The 17,218-nt window shown below is 43.0% G+C and overlaps 1 protein-coding gene across 1 annotated transcript; it reads left to right on the top strand.

The window, feature by feature from the left end:
• Positions 1-2,391: 2,391 nt before the first annotated feature.
• On the top strand, positions 2,392-16,453 carry drd4a (dopamine receptor D4a). The gene is made up of 4 exons (XM_071909784.1): positions 2,392-2,634; positions 6,337-6,449; positions 8,469-9,049; positions 16,248-16,453. The coding sequence occupies exons 1-4, from the start codon at positions 2,392-2,394 to the stop codon at positions 16,451-16,453; spliced, it is 1,143 nt and encodes a 380-aa protein (XP_071765885.1).
• Positions 16,454-17,218: the final 765 nt, after the last annotated feature.

Raw genomic sequence — 17,218 nt, 5'->3', positions numbered from 1 at the left:
ACTGAAAAATGTCCATCTTAACACATCATTTAGTCTAGATTATTAACATTTTCTTTAAAACAAATGGAAAAAATCTGCTAATAGAGTGAGAAAATTCCACCTGTGCCTAATGTAGTTTCATCTTTTAGGAGAATTTCAAGAAAACAACACTTAATTGATTCAAGAAAGAAACAGACTCATTTAAACTGGAAACAAGTGAAATGATCTCAGCCCACTGGCGGATGTTTCACGTGTTTTAACAACAGATTGTAAGACTCAGTATGAGCCTGAGTGACGTGTTAGATGGATGTTTTGGCAGTAGAGTTTCTATATGACCAGCGGCGGTGGGATTACACTGACTAGCCAAGTGAAAACAGCAGCTGCAGCTGAGGTCAGACAGACACACTGACATGCTGACAGACTCTGGATCTGCAGTAACTCCAGTCCTGTGCAGCAGAATGAGAGCATAAATAACTCCAACTTCAATACATCCTATTTACATAATACAATGATATGTACTAGGATGCAGGTTTCCAGAGAGGCTGCAGTATGTATGTCTGACTGATGGGAGAGAAAAATCATTATAGCTAATATTTCCATAATATTCCTTTAGGGACTTATTTTTATCCTCCTATTGTGATATGATTTTCTGTGGTATAATTTTAGATCTATTGCAGCTGCGTCATATCTTAAAGTGCTGCTTTGATTTTTATAATAACATACATTTTATCCATTGTATCGAGTCTTAAAGCTTTTTCTTAAAACGTCTTAAAATGTTTCAGTATGTTGAAACCAGACAGAATAAAAATGACTCTTGATTCAAGAAACAATACTTTTTGATCTATAGCAGCTGCATGATATCTTGAAGTTTTGCTTGCCATATTTATGGTATCCTTATAAAAATTGATAATGGTAATTTGGTAATTGAACTTATTTCCAATGCAAATCAACGTGTTATTGATTGTTCTTGATCGGGATTCCAGTGGACTGATCTCTCTTATTCTGTCTGGTTTCAACATACTGATGTTGGCTTCTTGGAGAATTCCTGAATCAAGTAGAATTATCTTATTTTAAGACTGAATATGAGACTACATGGACATTTTTTATTTGCAGTGGAGGATTACTTTATCTGGAGGGGAATTCCTTCTCTGCCTTTTATCACTGCAGTGGCTCTTTCGGTTCATTTGAACCTAAACCTGAACGGATGTGTGCGCAGAATCCGTCACCGTGCACTGCAAAAAATGTCCGTCTCTCCAAGTCATTTAGTCTCGTTATTATCTCACCAGCTTATTTCTTCTTCAAACAAACATCTGCCAACAGATGTGAGAGAATTCCAGCTGTTGCCAGAGCAGTTGCACTAAGTGACCTTATCTAGAAACAACACAGTGTGAAGAAAATGACTCTGCATTCAAGAAAAATCCTTAAAACTAGTGGAACTGCATTGGAAACAATTGTGACATCTAGGAGTTTTATTTGATCACTTGTTTTAAGAGCTGAATGATTTGAAGTTATGTAGGTTAAATGACTTGAGATAGATATTTTTTGCAGCGCAGTGGCCGCACTGCCCCGGTTGATTCCTCCAAACGCGTTACAGGCTAACAGCTATTAGACTGTGCGTCTCCGCCTGGAGCTCAAGGACACCGTCAAACGCAGGTTGTAAGCGGCTTTGGGCGGCTAATTTGGAAGGCTGGCCTTGATAAGCCTTCTCTCTTTGCTGGAAATAACTGAACTGCTGCTAAGCGCAGCGCACCGCCAACTTCTCTGAGCAGAAAGCGTTGAAGGGATTGTGGAGCTAAATATCAGCAGGCTATAGACACTGAGTGGACTGCTGCTCTGACTCCTTCTGGGAAATATCTGCTGGTCTCTCTAGTAAATATCGGTGGACAGTGGACTGCTGCTCCGATTCCTTCTGGTAAATATCGGTAATGCCTACCGTCTGTAGGCTCCTACTCGGTTTGTAGGAGGGCAACTGCGCTCGGACCAGTCAGTGTGTGATCCTTACTAGACAAAATGTCTTTTCAAAAGGATGAGTGACTCGACAGCGAAAGTATACAATATCTATTTTATGAATTTATGATTTTAATGTATGCTCTATGTCATAAATTAGGCTAAACATTGTCAAAATAACGTCTATTTACATCCAATTTTACGCGGAGAGCCTTGCGTAAAGAGCGCACCAAAGTTGTGTGGAGACGCTGAAGCGCAGCGGCTGTCCGGTGCTGAAACAGCAGAGGGGAAGCGCGCGGCTCGCTAGTAGAGTGTAGTAGAGTCTCCCTGAACCATGAAACTACAAGATGGCTAGCAGAGTCCACCCTGGCCACCGGTTTGAGACTATGCCTACATGACCCCCCCTACCAAGTCCAGCTGCTTTGGCTCGGAGAGGGGAGGGAGAGCGGATCCTTGGCCGCAGAGATGCCGGCCAACCTCACCGTGTCCAGCAGCACCGAGGAAGCCTCGGCCGCCGTACACAACTTCCCAGCCCTGATCTTCGGAGTGCTGCTGATCGTGGTCATCATCTGCGGGAACCTGCTGGTGTGTCTGAGCGTCTACACCGAGAAAGCACTGAAGACTACGACCAACTACTTCATCGTCAGTCTGGCTGTGGCGGACCTGATGCTCGCTGTTCTGGTTTTGCCGCTGTTCGTCTATTCTGAGGTGAGTTTGGAGACTAGATACTATAGTCACTATAGGAATATTATAGGAATGCCATAAAGTACATTGAGGTTGATTGAGTTGCCTACCACAAACACACTTTAGGTACCTTTAGTATTTACCAATACAGTGGACAGGATCTAGTATTATATTATAGGACTATTATGTATATATTTTTTCCAAATCAAATGTATTGATTCAGAGCCTTGAACAAACTGGTTACAAAGTGCTTTAAAGATCAACAAAAGACAAAAATAGCTCTGACTGTAGGTTAAAGAAAGAGAGTTCTGACTGTAGGTGCTGACCAAACACTTGTGAAATTTTCGTTAATTAAGATTCTTTATATGATTACTTTCCAGCACTGGTTAATCAGCAGTCAATTAGCTTTGACTGTAGGTTAAAGAACCACAGAGCTCTGACTGTAGGTTAAAGGTTAAAGAACCACAAGCTCCGACTGTAGGTCAAAGAACCACCGAGCTCTGACTGTAGGTTAAAGTAAAATAGATCTGACTGTAGGTTAAAGTAAAATAGATCTGACTGTAGGTTAAAGTAAAATAGATCTGACTGTAGGTTAAAGAAAGAGAGTTCTGACTACAGGTTTAAGCAACATATGAAAACCACAGTGTATTATCAGTATCAACATCACTTCATTCACCAAGTACAGTACTGCATTACTATAGTAATGTACAGGCCCTTCTGTTGGAATTGATACAGAAACACACTGACAACTTGCTGAGTAATACTCAGTATCACAGTACTGAGTAGCACAGTAGTACTGTAAACTATTCAATACTGAGTTTCACAGCAATACTATGAAATCATGTGAGTATCACAGTAATAGTATGTAATACTGAGTCTCACAGTAATACTATGTAATTGTATGTAATACTGACCCTGGATCAGAACCAGCAGCACGTCACGTTCAGGGTGAATGGGAAAGTGCAGGATGAGACAGACAGCAGACTGCATGTCGCTCTGCATTAGAAACTGCTGATCACACACATTAACAACAAATCTGCCTCCTGATCCACTTCCTGAATCTTCACATTCAGCATCCTATTGAAGTGAATGGTGCACATCATGTTCCCAACAGTGTGATAAACTAATTTAAAGGACTGCAGGCAGTTTTCACCGTCGAGGCTCAGCACTCTCCGGACTGTAAGAGAACACTAGCTCTGCCTCATAAACCACTCATAGTTATTTATTGTAATGTCTATGTTGTGCCATATAAAACCTTGGATTTTGGCATTATGTGTAAAGCTATATCACAGTATTTATAGTCTTTAACCTTTATTTAACCAGGCAAGTTGACAAAGAACATTTCTTATTGACAGCAGCAGTCGGGGGAGTGGCTGGTACACACACACACTGAAGGCTGGTTCATGCTTCATGCGAGGCAGGAGCACAGTGTTCACGATTCTGGTGCAGGAAAATCCAGCTCTCCACATCTCCAACAAGGAAGAAAAAACCCATCAGAATCAGCCAGTAGTTCCTCTCTGTTCAGCCGATCCTGGACTGGGGCGCTGCGGTCGAGTTGTTTCAGAGTTGAGGTGTTGCACGACCTCTCGTGTCTCCAATGCGCCCAGTCGTTTTGGCTGCAATCACTGGAGCACATTTTGACCGCATGCACTCTGTCTCGTGCGTTTCCGAATGAAGCATGAACCAGCCTTCACACTGGGAGCAGCCCAGCAGAACCACAGTTTTCTATTGGTGGCCACTGGGAGCTGACCAGTTCAAATAGTCTTCTACCTAACAACCATTTCACAGACAACGATGTGCAGGAGGAGGCCGAGTTCAACATCAGCCCACACCAACAGGACATTTTCACAATAAGACATTATGTCGAGGTAAACGTTTTGAATTGTTTTGAACTGAAATCAGAAACATATTTAGGTCCTGATTTCACCAAGCGCTGCAGGCAGCCGCTCTGGACGCCTACAGACGTCTCAGCTTTCATTTTGGCACTGGTTTGGTTTTCAACATCTATTTCTCTAAATGTTTGCTGGGACCTGCTGACCTGAGGACTCACTGAGCTCTCTGCTTGGGTCTGTATGTCAGACTGCAGGTCACTCGCTGTACGGAGGCTCAACCACTAACAAACTCCAACTCAGCTGTGGACATGAACTCTGTCTGACCTCTCAGAGGGGCGTTTGGCTCGGCTGACCGCCCCAACACAACACTGTAGCTCCATCCCCCCAGAATGACACACAACATGAGATCCAAACCTCTTTCTTTACTATGTGAACGTGTCCAAAGAGCCTCCTAACACTCCTAACACTCCTAACCCAACAGCAGCAGTGTCGCTGATGAGTACACTGGTCTACTTAGGCTGTGATTTCATCTCATATTCAGTCTCAAAACCTAATTTTTCTCTAAAAAAAAAAAAAAATGTCTGTTAATCGGATTAGATAATTTTGCTTATTTCCAACACAACTTGTTTTGATGATCTTGTTGAATCAGCTGACATCTTGAAGAAGTGGAGTGACTTATTTCAAGATGCTGCCACTTACTTCATAAAAAATCTTTAAAAAAAGCTGAGATCCATTTGAAGCAAGTGAAATTATTCTATTAAATTAGGCTGAATATGAGATGAAATCACCGGGTAAATTGACCGTTTTTTGCAGTGTGGCGGCACAATCCCCATCCTGACAGTTCGCGGCTGTTGGCAGAGCCCTCCTGCCCCCCCCCCCACTAGCCAGCCATTGGCTACCACAGCACAGAGGAACAATAGCCAACCGGACCTTACATTCCTTTCCCAGGCTCTGGTCACCGTCCCACGAGGCAAGAGGCCAGCCGACGCTCTCTTCAGTGTTAAATGAAAATGGCATTGCTCTATTTCAGATAAACAACGGCGGTGCGTTTCGGCCATGTGTGTTCATCAGGGAGCGTTAGTGTGTGAACCTAATTGACCCTAATTGACAGGGTTAAGTGACCGCTCCACATACTCCAAGGAAAAGGGGAAAACATATAGACCGAAGTTTTAGAAAACAATCCAGGCAGGGTATACTGAACAGGAGGAAATTCATTATTTTGGAGCAATATGAAGTGTGGAAGTAATTCCTAATGAAGACTTTTTTAATATTATTAAAGAATTTCATTGGATTTAGGTGGTTCAAGATGGACTGCAAGGAAGGAATAGGAAGGAAGGAAGGAAGGAAGGAAGGACGGAAGGAAAAACTGTCCACATATCAATTTGAAACAGAAGTCCTTATTCATTAAATGTTCCCTAGATAAAAGTATTTCTATGAGTCTATAAATGCTCTTTGATATGCAAATGTTGTACTTTTTGAAGCTATGTGTACACACACATGAATGATAAATTGTATTAAATGAATATGATTGCTTTTAGGAGAAACACAACTATTATGTTACATGTTATTATGTTAATAATGTGCAGCAGGGTCTTCTAATGGGTATAGAGACAGGGACTTTTTTATGTATAATGTTATTAGTAAAAGTCTGACTATATACTGTATAATGTTATGAGTAAAAAGTCAGAAGATCAGATAGATCAGAGCCATAAAAGGTTAAAAAACACTTCTTGTGTTGAATACATTGTTCCCTGATGGAGGTTTGTTCACTTTAAAAGAGATTATTCCGTGATTTATTTGGATTTATTCATGCATTGTGATGAAAATATCGTATACATTTCAGATGAAGTGAATCACAGTGAGGTGATCGCTGACTGTTCCTCTGTGCTGTCAGTTCCAGGGCGGCGTGTGGACGCTCAACATGACCGTGTGCGACGGCCTGATGACCATGGACGTGATGCTGTGCACGGCCTCCATCTTCAACCTCTGCGCCATCAGCATCGACAGGTCGGTCCCCCCGTCCCTAGTGACCCGTAATTTGACCCAGATTTTGTTTGTCCATCAAAATGCAGCCCACAGTTTACAGCTAGTCTGTTGTAATGCCTTGCACTGGATTTGAGAATTGATCTTCGCATTCAATATAAAAGATTCTCTGGAGAACGCAGGTCTGACTCAGGTGCAACCCAGTAAACCCTCGATACCTGAAAGCTCATTCCTGGAAGAATTATGGAGCAAATTTTCTCTAGTCCACCCATGGAAAAGGTCAAAGTGCAGCCATAACTCTCTGACACCACGACAAAACCAGCGCTCAAATAAACCTTAACCCTGACCCCTCTGTCCGAAGGTTTTTGAACAAAAAATACAAATAAAAATGTGCATGTGGGTTTTCAATAGGCGCTCCTCTCCCAAAGCTCTTCATTGTTGAAGGCTGGTCAGCGCGCCGGCCGGCTTCGCCGTCGCGGGGGAACGGACCTGTCCGTACCTCCTGCCAGACCGGGTCACACAGCCTGAACAGTCTGCTCTGATTGGGAAATATGATGATGCTCCAGCAGATGACCTTTTATCTTTTCTCCTGTAAGAGCTCTGTCTCCAAAAGAAGACAAATAAGAGCAGACAGAGCAATTTAAAGCCCAAACGATGAATGTGTCTGCCGTGATAAACTGCCAGCTTTGCCCTGGGGTCATTAGTTTGGTACAATTTGATTATCCTCTTTCATTGCTTGAAGTTGAAGGATGAAACTGTGACCTGAATTTCTAGAGCCTGTCCTGAAATTTGATGTCTTGAGTACAGAAAATATTATTACATCAGAGAAAAATGGATTCATCGGAGGTAACTTGCACTAATGGTTATGATGCAAACCTTTTCAGAGGTTTCAAAACAGGCTGCAGTAGTGGAGGCACTATATGAACTCAATGTAATGTAACAAACAAACTGGTCCGTAAGCAAATCCTCTACGTCTCAGTACAAATGTCACGTTCATCAAAATGCTCAGTTCATATGTAACTTCTCCTATGACCTAAGATTGAAATTTGACATTGAAAATCAGGGTCTTTTCCTGCATTTGTACATCATTTTTCCAACCAATCAAGTTAAGTCAAGTTTGTTTATTTTATCACAAGCATGTCTCAGAGGACTTTACAGAGAATGAGCCTAGCTAGATCTAGCTAAACACAATCAGTGGTGAACAAAAAGATATAGGACAAGCATAGCGAAAAGCACAAGATAGACAAGAGCAGATTTTAGCAAGACAAACAAAGCCTGACCTACCCGGCACCCCCAGTCTTAGACCCTAATGCACACAAGGAAAAACTCCCAAGTAAAACCTTAGTAGGAAAAACTTGGAAGAAACCTTGGGGCGGGCTGAGGCCCCAAGGTCCCCCCCCCCCCCCCCCCCCCCCCGCCTCCCCCGGGACGGCTCAGCGTGCGATAGGTGCCGGGATACAGATGGCTCATATGTGATCAGATCTCTGTAAGTGTAGATGAGTACAGGTCTGATCACTGCAGACAGAGGCTATAGAGGCAGGTCGCTGTTCTGGTATTTCTGGTAGTTTTTTTGGGTTATAAATTACTAATTCAACAAAGCATCTCTGATGGGAGGAGCCTACTTGATAAGCCCAGTGACGCACCTGCTGTCACTCACCCTCCTTTCCTCTAAAATCTCAACCTTTTCAGCTTGTGAGCCCCAAAACGAAGGAATGTATAATCATGGCCCCTTGCTGCAGGTGGTAACAGAGAATGACCTTCGACACCAAATGATGATTTTTTTCCCCCTTTTCAGTCCATTTTATTTAATTAGTTATTTGAAGAACCTACATGCTGCAAATAATCACTATTTCACAAGAAATCACAAAGATTAAAGACAGTGATACATTTGTATATTACGAATATGTTTTGAAATTCCATGAATCATCGTGTAACTGCTCCCAGAGTCTAGTGACCGCATGTTGAGAGCCGCTGGTATGAGTGATAGAAGTGATAGTTGCATCAGGTAATGTGTATTAAAAAAAATGCTGTGTGCTGCTGCAGGTTCATCGCCGTGTCGATCCCCCTCAACTACAACCGGAAACACGTGGACCAGCGGCAGGTCGTCCTGCTGTCCGCCACCTGGATCCTGGCCTTAGCCGTGGCCTCGCCCGTCATGTTCGGCATCAACGCCGTGCCCGACCGCGACCCCGGCGAGTGCAAACTGGAGAACAACGACTACGTCCTCTACTCCTCCGTCTGCTCCTTCTTCATCCCCTGTCCCATCATGCTCCTGCTCTACTGCGGGATGTTCCGGGGCCTGCGGCGCTGGGAGGAGGCGCGCAAAGCCAAGCTGAGGAACAGCATCCAGGCCTGCCGAAAGTTCCAGGAGGCCGCCGCCTCGCTGCCCCCGCTGGCCTCGCTGCCTCCCCCGCTGCCGCCCATCATAGAGCGGGAGCTGACGGACAACACCCCGGAGGAGTCGGACCACTACCGCCGCTACCCCCCCTCGCAGTTTAAGGACGGCCCCGTGCGGGCGGTGTCCTTCGCAGAGATCAAGTACACCCCCGACCCTCACAAGAAGAAGAGGGCGAAGATCAACAGCCGAGAGAGGAAAGCCATGAAGGTGCTTCCTGTCGTCGTGGGTGAGTCCACCGCTCGTTCTTTAGCTCGCTCTTCAGCCATGGCTCACTGTCGTCATTAATGTCACATGGAAACACTTCATGCCAACCTCTGTCCTACCTTCCTCCTCTTCTTCTCCTCTGTGCTCCTCCCTCCTGCTCTGCCTGTTTCTTATTTCTATACTCTATCATACATGGATATTCTGTTTTTTGGGGGCATTTTCACCTTTATTCGACAGTTGAAAGTATAGATAGACAGGAAAGACTGGGAGAGAAAGGGGGATGACATGCGGCAAAGGTCCTGGGTCTGATGTAAAACCCAGGACAGTGCGTTTACATAGTCCACACCTGAGACCGCTGAGCCACCAGGACGTCCCGATACATGGATATTGTGGGATACAATATCCATGTATCTGGGATATTGTGGGACACATGAGTGGCGCTCTGACTTTGACCCTTGCACTTCTTTCTGTTGGGTGTCTTATAATGTCGGTGATCTAGAAATTTACGCCTTTTCTTTCTTCTTTTTTCTGGCATTTTATTAGATAGCTCAAAGTTGAGAGAGACAGGAAAGACTAGGAGAGAAAGGGGGATGGCATGTGACAAAGGTCGCAGGTCGGATTCAAACCGAGGATGTTGCTTTACACAGAACACACCTCAGACCGCTGAGCCACCAGGATGCTCATTTAAACTCATTTTCCCGAATTTCCCCTAGGGGATCAATAAAGTGCATCCTTATCCTTATCCTTAAACCTATTCTGCTATCACAACCACTGGAAGTTGCTCTTGATAATGACAAATGACAACAAATGACAAGTAGTAATCATGACTGTGTTGTGTTAGATGTAGGCTTCTGCTCAAGCCAACACATTTTAGTAGGGATGGGACGATATATATCGAAATTCAATATATCGCCATACATAAATGTGCCAATATGTATGGTGGGTCAGAAAAATTAATCACGACATCAGCTCCATGTTATTCTGCTGCAGTAATCACTAATGAGACTCTTGACCATCACAGTTTCACAAGCTCTCCATCCAAATTATATTATTGTCACTTTGTAATGACATTTTTAAATTGTTGTTTACATTCTAGCAGCCAATGGCATCGCTGGAAAGATTTGTGCCTCAGAAATAAACAGAATTCTGCACAGTCAGACTTTATTGTCACTGAACTTTTATTTATTTCATCGTATCGTGGTCGTATCGCATCGTGAACCTCATATCACGCATCGAATCGTATCGTGAGATCAGCAGATCCCTTAATGAAGAGAGCTGGCAGATCTCAACACAGAACAGTGTGATTTAAAAGGTAAAACAACATGCTTCAGGCCACACCCCTCCCGCTCGCTGAGGTCCCGCCTGTGACCCCAATCTGTTCCGAAATTTCATGAATCCCACCGACGGAGGCCGCGCCGGTAAAAGAGCGACGAATCAATCAAAACAGTGAGGCACGCAGACAAATTCAATCGCAGTTTGAGGTGCTGCTGCATGCATACATCAGCCTGCGACCTCCAGAAAAACACACCGAGGGCTGAGCCGACATAACTCACTGACAGGGCTTCTGATAGTTGGAGCTCTTATTTATATCCAGGAGGGAGAGCAGCCTGCTTCCCGTGGTGGATTTTCTTCACAGCAGAGGAGAAACAGGAGAGAAGGAGGGTGTTGATCAGATGAGGAACGCTGCATAGTAGTGATGGGACGGTCTGCTTATCTCACGATACGATTCGATACGCGATATGCGGTTCACGATCCGATACGACCACGATACGATGTAGTAAATAAAAGTTCAATGGCAACAAAGTCATGACTGTGCAGAATTATGTTTATTTCTGAGGCACAAATCTTTCTAGCACTGGCTGCTAGAATGTAAACAATTTAAAAATGTCATTACAAAGTGCAAAAGATATAATTTGGAAGGAGAGCTTGTGAAATTGTGATGGTCAAGCGTCTCCTTTGTGATTACTACAGCAGAATAACATGGAGCTGATATCACCATTCATTTTTCTGCCCCACAATATGTATTGTCCCATTTTTGTATTGCGATATATTGAATTTCGATATATCGTCCCGTCCTTGCATGGGCTTCAAACATTTTCACTGGAGCTGCTCATTGGAAATATGGAGAGTTCATATGTAGAAGAAAAAATAAGAAGAAATCCAAGGCGATCTCCTCTGTATAAAGTTAAAAAGCCTTTATTATTCTTGGCTATTCCATGTTAAAATGTTAGAAAACCAACGTGCCTTCTGCAGGCTGCAGAGGACCATGAAACACACAGGAGGCTGCAGACACAGGTGTGTTTAATTAGACAGAGACTGACTGCTTCTCCAATCAGCCTCCAATTAGGGTTTTGGAGGATATTGATCCGGAGCCAGCGAGGCTCCACGTGGGTTCCAGGTGGGAAACCCTCTGACACTAACCCACATGGAGAGGAGAGGCCGGCCTATTAATAGATCCCATTGTGGTCCTAATGCGTAGATGTGGTACCTTTTAGCCCACTTTGGCTAATCTTCCAGCTCCTTAATCTTAAATCCAATTATTACGCAAGACTCTGCCCGGCGGCTGTCAGGCTCGGGGGTTGCACTGATCTCTCCCTGCTCCCGCCTGCATGTGATGCTGGCAGGGAGCGATCGAGACACAGCCAAAATAAAATCTCCATTGACTTTTATTCTCAAGAAACCCTTCAGATTACAGCCTGCTAATTATGGTGCAACTAGTTTGTAATTGGGGTGGTAATTACAGGTACAATTCTGTAGTTACAGCATAACAAAACAAGAAGTCCAGGAATTAAGGGGTAACAATTTGAGATTTATAAGGTAGTGATGGTGTAACTATTTTCATAATTAATGCATACTTAAATAATAATTACAAAACAAATGTTATTAGTGCTTGTTCCCTGTAGTTATGGAGTAAGTACAAGGTGTGTGAGCTGTGAAATAAAGCAATGGAAACAAGGTGTTTTACAACTTGTCTTATTGATCTCTCTTTATTAGCACCTCATAATTACAAACTAGTCACACTGTAATTAGCGGGCTGTAATCTAAAGCGTTACCAAACTTTCATATTCAGTATGTGAGTTGACTGAACTACTTTGAAGAAAACTCTTCAGACAGTACACATGCATTAGTAACTGTTGTAAAAAATCCATAATACTCTTGAGGACGTTCTTTACTTTCTGTCATGAGTGTGACAGTGATGCAGCTGAGGCTAAAACTGTTTTGAAAGAAGGAAAACAGTCTGAAGCTGCCAAGTAGATGATGATATGTCTTCAGTATGCAGGACATGATAAAGATGAAGAAGACTCAGCGCCTGATTCCACGCCAAAAATTATTTCTAGAAAGCAGAAGGACTTTCAGACCTGGTTACCTGCCAGAGTTACTGTGACTTACCAGCCGCTTGTCAGCATTCAGCCATTAAGATACAGAAGTGTGCACACACACACACACACACACACACACACACACACACAGCTACAAGCGAATTGCTGAAAGTGAAGAATTCTGAGCAAAACCAGTGAAGTGGGACAGAGAGGAGAGCACAGTGTGACAGAGCTTCAGTTCTTTAACGTTTCTCAGAGGCAGAGCTGCTCTGAAGGCAAAAATATGGTTGAATTAAACCGTAAATAATCTCATTGCTTGAATTAAACTTCGATGGGAAGAGCTGCCTGGCAAACTTGAATGTCAAATAAGGAACTCTGGTCAAATATACAGAATTTGAATGGCAATGAGTTGTTGTTGTTTTTGTTTTTTTTAACTCAAGACCATGATATTTACGACTTTGGAAGGTCTGAGGAAGGTTTGAACCTGGAAGGACAGCTAGGCTAACTAGTTAACCTAGATAACTTAGTATGGCTAGATTGTATTTTTTAAGTCAGTAGCAGAGCGTTCAGTCTGGTTCTTTGGCTCCGCCCACTGAGATTTAACTCAATGAGATTATTTCTGCCTCCAGAGCAGCTCTGCCTCTGATAAATGTTTGAATAAATAAAACTCCAGTCTGCTTCAGGCAGCAGGAGGCGGAGGAAAGGGAAAGTCCTTTCTAAATTTATCCTGAAACCTGTGAGCTTCCCACTCAGTTTACTCATTTATACCTGAGGCTGTCGCCCAGAGAGCCTCACAGTGGGGGGGCGGGAGGGTGCGGTGTGTTGCTCATGGGAACTTCAGCAGGACGCGTGCTGCTGACGGACAGCTTGGATCAAACTGTAACTACTGCAGCAGCTGCCACCTCCTATAAACCACAGTGAACAGCGTAAGCAGATTAGTCCTCATCAGTGAGTCCAGAGGATCAGTGCAGCAGCGAGCCTCAGCCTGTTCAGCTCTGTCAAATATATTGATCAAGTGATATGATGATCAGAGGCGAGAACACCGACTAACTGACCGTTTGGATGGAGCATAAGAGGCCATTTAGGACCAAATCATGTTTTTTTAATGAATGGTTTTGCTTATGTTTGATAGTTGCTCTGCATATTTCTGCCATTCACATTTCATGCGTTCTGCACGTTGAAGCCTCTCCAGCACTCTAAAAACCAGTGAGGAATTGACTTCTGTCTGCAGCTGCTACCCACTCAGTACATGTCAAGTAGGGCTGAAAGATATTGACAAAAAATCGAATTGCAATTAATTGGCAGAATATTGCAATTGCGATTTAAACTGTGAACATATCATGTTTTTCTTGGCATACATTTTTTAGAACTTTATAGAAGAGTGACAAAAGAAAAGTGATTTTGTTAAAAAAAAAAAAAAATAGATGTCAATGTGCAGGATTTACTGATTTTGAGTCTGATGAAAGGTTTTCACCAGTATTGTATTGATTCATGGACCAAAGAAAACACCTTGGTTAGAAATCCAGTTTGGACGAAACTCTCTCTTAAACAATTAAGAAGTTCATATTGCGATTTAGATTATTATTTTTTTGATTAATTGTTCAGCTCTAATGTCAACAAGTGACACCTTTTCAGGTTGATTTTTGTAATATGTCATATAATTTATCATGTAAGTTACTGATTTTTTCTGATGGTATGGATTATTAAAATTAGCTAAGAACTGATTCAGCTTTTCCCCCATTTTTGAAATCATGACAACACTACAAAGATGGTGGATGGACTACAGCCGCCTGCTGTAAAGCCATTGGCTCTGTGTTGAAAGATCAGCAGCTGGAGGGTTCGAGGTTTAGTCAGTTTATTTGAATGATGTGCGCTGCTCGCCACATGGGGCATGACTGTGAAAAAACACTGTCTCCAAACTCAATGTCTTCCTTTCATATCTAGAACAAAACAAATACAACCAGAAAGAAGCTGTACTTCCACTCTGTGACCGTTCTGCAGCAGACTGTCTCAGCATATAGAGACACTAGCCTTCAGAGCAGAGCCTCACACTGGACTGTGGCTCTGTCCGGAAAATGAACAGTATGTGTCAAACAGGAGAAAGTAAATCTCCGTCTTTTCACCATTTTGCTACATTTGTATAGCAAACAGCATGCATGATAAAAGACAGCACATCTCTGTTGTTTGGTCCCTGCAGACTGAGACCTGTCTGTTGGGAGGGAAACCTGCAAAACCAGAGCAGCAGCAGCAGTATGAGCATGAAGAGAGTTTCTGCCTGCGCATCACTAGCTGCAGCTATCCCAAATTACACACACACACACACACACACACACGCAAGAGAGCAAGGAAAATTAAACTTATAATCATAAATGCCACCTACTGCTACAAAATGACCATGCTAGTTCCCAGTTTGCTTGTTTAAATCAACATGCAGCTGAGAGGCAGTGAGCCTGAACACCAGCTGTCACCCACCAGACACATCGAGGAGAGACAGGACTGCAGCTACAGGATCGCTTTGTTTCTCTCTTTTTTCAAATGACTAACAAAACTCTATAATCATGAACACAAATAAATAACCAAACAAATAACACAATTTACTTTGCCTTGTAGCCATCATTTAATATGAAAAGACATTCATATTCATGCTCTCAAAAGGATTTTTCTCAACCAAACATGAACCAAAATCTTGTTTATAAACTGGAGCACCGATCAACAAAATCAGTTCCCCGTGCAGCTCAGTGGGTAGAGCAAGGCACTAACACTGCCAGGTTTGGGGATTTGGGGCAGTGAGCCAGTGATGCCCCTCCCCCTCATTTGCATACACCTCTACATCTCACGTCATTACATCCGACACAGTTCTATCAGCTTCATAAATGATGGCTGCGCTCCCTACATCCCCAGTGACTTTGAATGAATGTGTGACGACACGCGTGCACATCTGTATGCATGAGACTCTTCTTTGCTATTTCCAATACAGACTGGGACGGCCTTCCCTCATATGAATAATAACAATTATGTCACTTCCCCTGATATTCCTCTGATAAGAGCTGACATAACCTAGGAACTGTAATAAACAGCCACTTTGCCTAAATCAGGTCTTGGGATGTTTGTCTGCTTTGCTGTGCAGAAATAACTGAGCTGGGAACAGTTTGGAGGAGCTGAAGGTGAGCAGCGAGGGAGCGGCTGCAGATCTGACTTTGATCATAATTCAGAAATTGTGCTTAGACTGTCTTAGACTTGTATTGTCTGGACATTCATGTGGTCAGGCACACACTTTTATGTAAAATTATACTGTATAAATTATACTGTATATATTTCTAATCTCATATATATGTATATATTTCTAATTGTATCTGTGTATCTCTTGTATTACCTTTTATTTCTATGTTTTATTTATTAATTATTTTTATTCAACTTTATTTAATTTAATTGTGGCACTTTAACTGTCTCTGTTTTACTGCATGTGAAGCACTTTGTAAACTTTGTTTTTCGAAAAGTGCTATACAAATAAAACTATTATAATTATTATTATTCTTGTCCTTTTGCAAAATGTCTATTCAATACAATTAGAGGTTGAGAATTGCTTTGTCACACTTGACAGAGAAAATTTCAATATTTAAATGAACCTCATGACAGACTGAATGTTTTCAGCTTTCCAGCCTTCACCAGTGTCTGTAGAGCAGACACTCACCTGCCTGCAGATTCATTCATATAAGTACAGATTTATATCTTGAGAGATCTCATTGTCACCTGCAGAAACTGGGATTTAAGACCTTCTTGGAAACTAAAGTGAGCTGCGGAGGGCATGGGACACTTTTTGTTCCATTGCGAATGTTCCTGGTCAGATTTGACGGTGCTTGTTGGTTTAAAGTCTCTAATAACGTCGGTCTGCTTCCCCAGGTGCCTTCCTGTTCTGCTGGACTCCCTTCTTCGTGGTCCACATCATGCGGGCGCGCTGCGAGGCCTGCTACATCCCGCCCAGCCTGATGAGCGTGGTGACGTGGCTGGGCTACGTCAACAGCGCCCTCAACCCCGTCATCTACACCGTCTTCAACACAGAGTTTAGGAACTTCTTCAAAAAATTCCTACACAGCTGCTGCACCTAGACTAGCTTGCCGAGCGCCAATCCGCCAAGCCAAAAGCCAGGCGATGCTGCGATGGACCATTTTAAAAAAAGCACAACGACTGCAAGAGACGCTAATATATCAACACAGTGCATTTATTATCCTTAGTCTGTATATCTTGCCATTGTAAATGTTCCTTCCTCTTTGGGGTTTTTATTTTTCTACATTTGTTTCTCCTGTCAATTTATGCTTGTGATTTATTTTATTGTGACAGCAATGTTTGTTTCAGCCTCTGGGCCACATGCCATTTCCATTTTTCTTGTGGAAAAGCTTTGCTGTGAGGAATTACATTAGTTTCCCTGCAACTGCAAGCTATGCCCAGAAGTACCAGCAACGCATCTACATCAGAGGTTAGAAGTAGTTTATTTTATACATTGTTGCGCTGAGGTTACAATTCATCTTTTCAGAATAAACATTTTTCACCAAAATGAGGATTACTAAAATATGTATGCTGCTTGGATGGGGGGGGGGGGGGGGGGGGGCGGGGGGGCTGCCTCATCTGCAACACAGGCTGCAGATCTATATCTAAGATGTTTCAACAAAGCTAATCTCTTTGCCACAGCACATGTGAAGTCCTGTTCCTGGTCCGGTCTGGCTCAAGGTTTTCTCAGGGTCCCAGGCTTGGCAGTCTAAGAGGTAATGGCAATTTGACAAATTCCCCCGGTCTCACCTACCAGTCCCAATCCATCCAGGAGAAGACATCAACAACTTTGAAGTAACGGTTCAAAGACCGGGACAGAGCAGGCG

This window comes from Centroberyx gerrardi, chromosome 4 (genome assembly GCF_048128805.1).
Source record: "Centroberyx gerrardi isolate f3 chromosome 4, fCenGer3.hap1.cur.20231027, whole genome shotgun sequence".
Lineage (NCBI taxonomy): Eukaryota > Metazoa > Chordata > Actinopteri > Beryciformes > Berycidae > Centroberyx > Centroberyx gerrardi.
Note: the sequence above shows the minus strand (reverse complement) of the source record. Positions and strands in the feature narration are given on the sequence as shown.

What these genes read in the sequence shown, in the direction of transcription:
- drd4a (XM_071909784.1), top strand. Translation starts at nt 2,392, where the DNA reads ATGCCGGCCAACCTCACCGTGTCCAGCAGCACCGAGGAAGCCTCGGCC. An exon ending in CGCTGTTCGTCTATTCTGAG is followed by an intron (nt 2,635 to 6,336) that starts GTGAGTTTGGAG and finishes CTGTGCTGTCAG; the next exon opens with TTCCAGGGCGGCGTGTGGAC. An exon ending in GGTGCTTCCTGTCGTCGTGG is followed by an intron (nt 9,050 to 16,247) that starts GTGAGTCCACCG and finishes CTGCTTCCCCAG; the next exon opens with GTGCCTTCCTGTTCTGCTGG.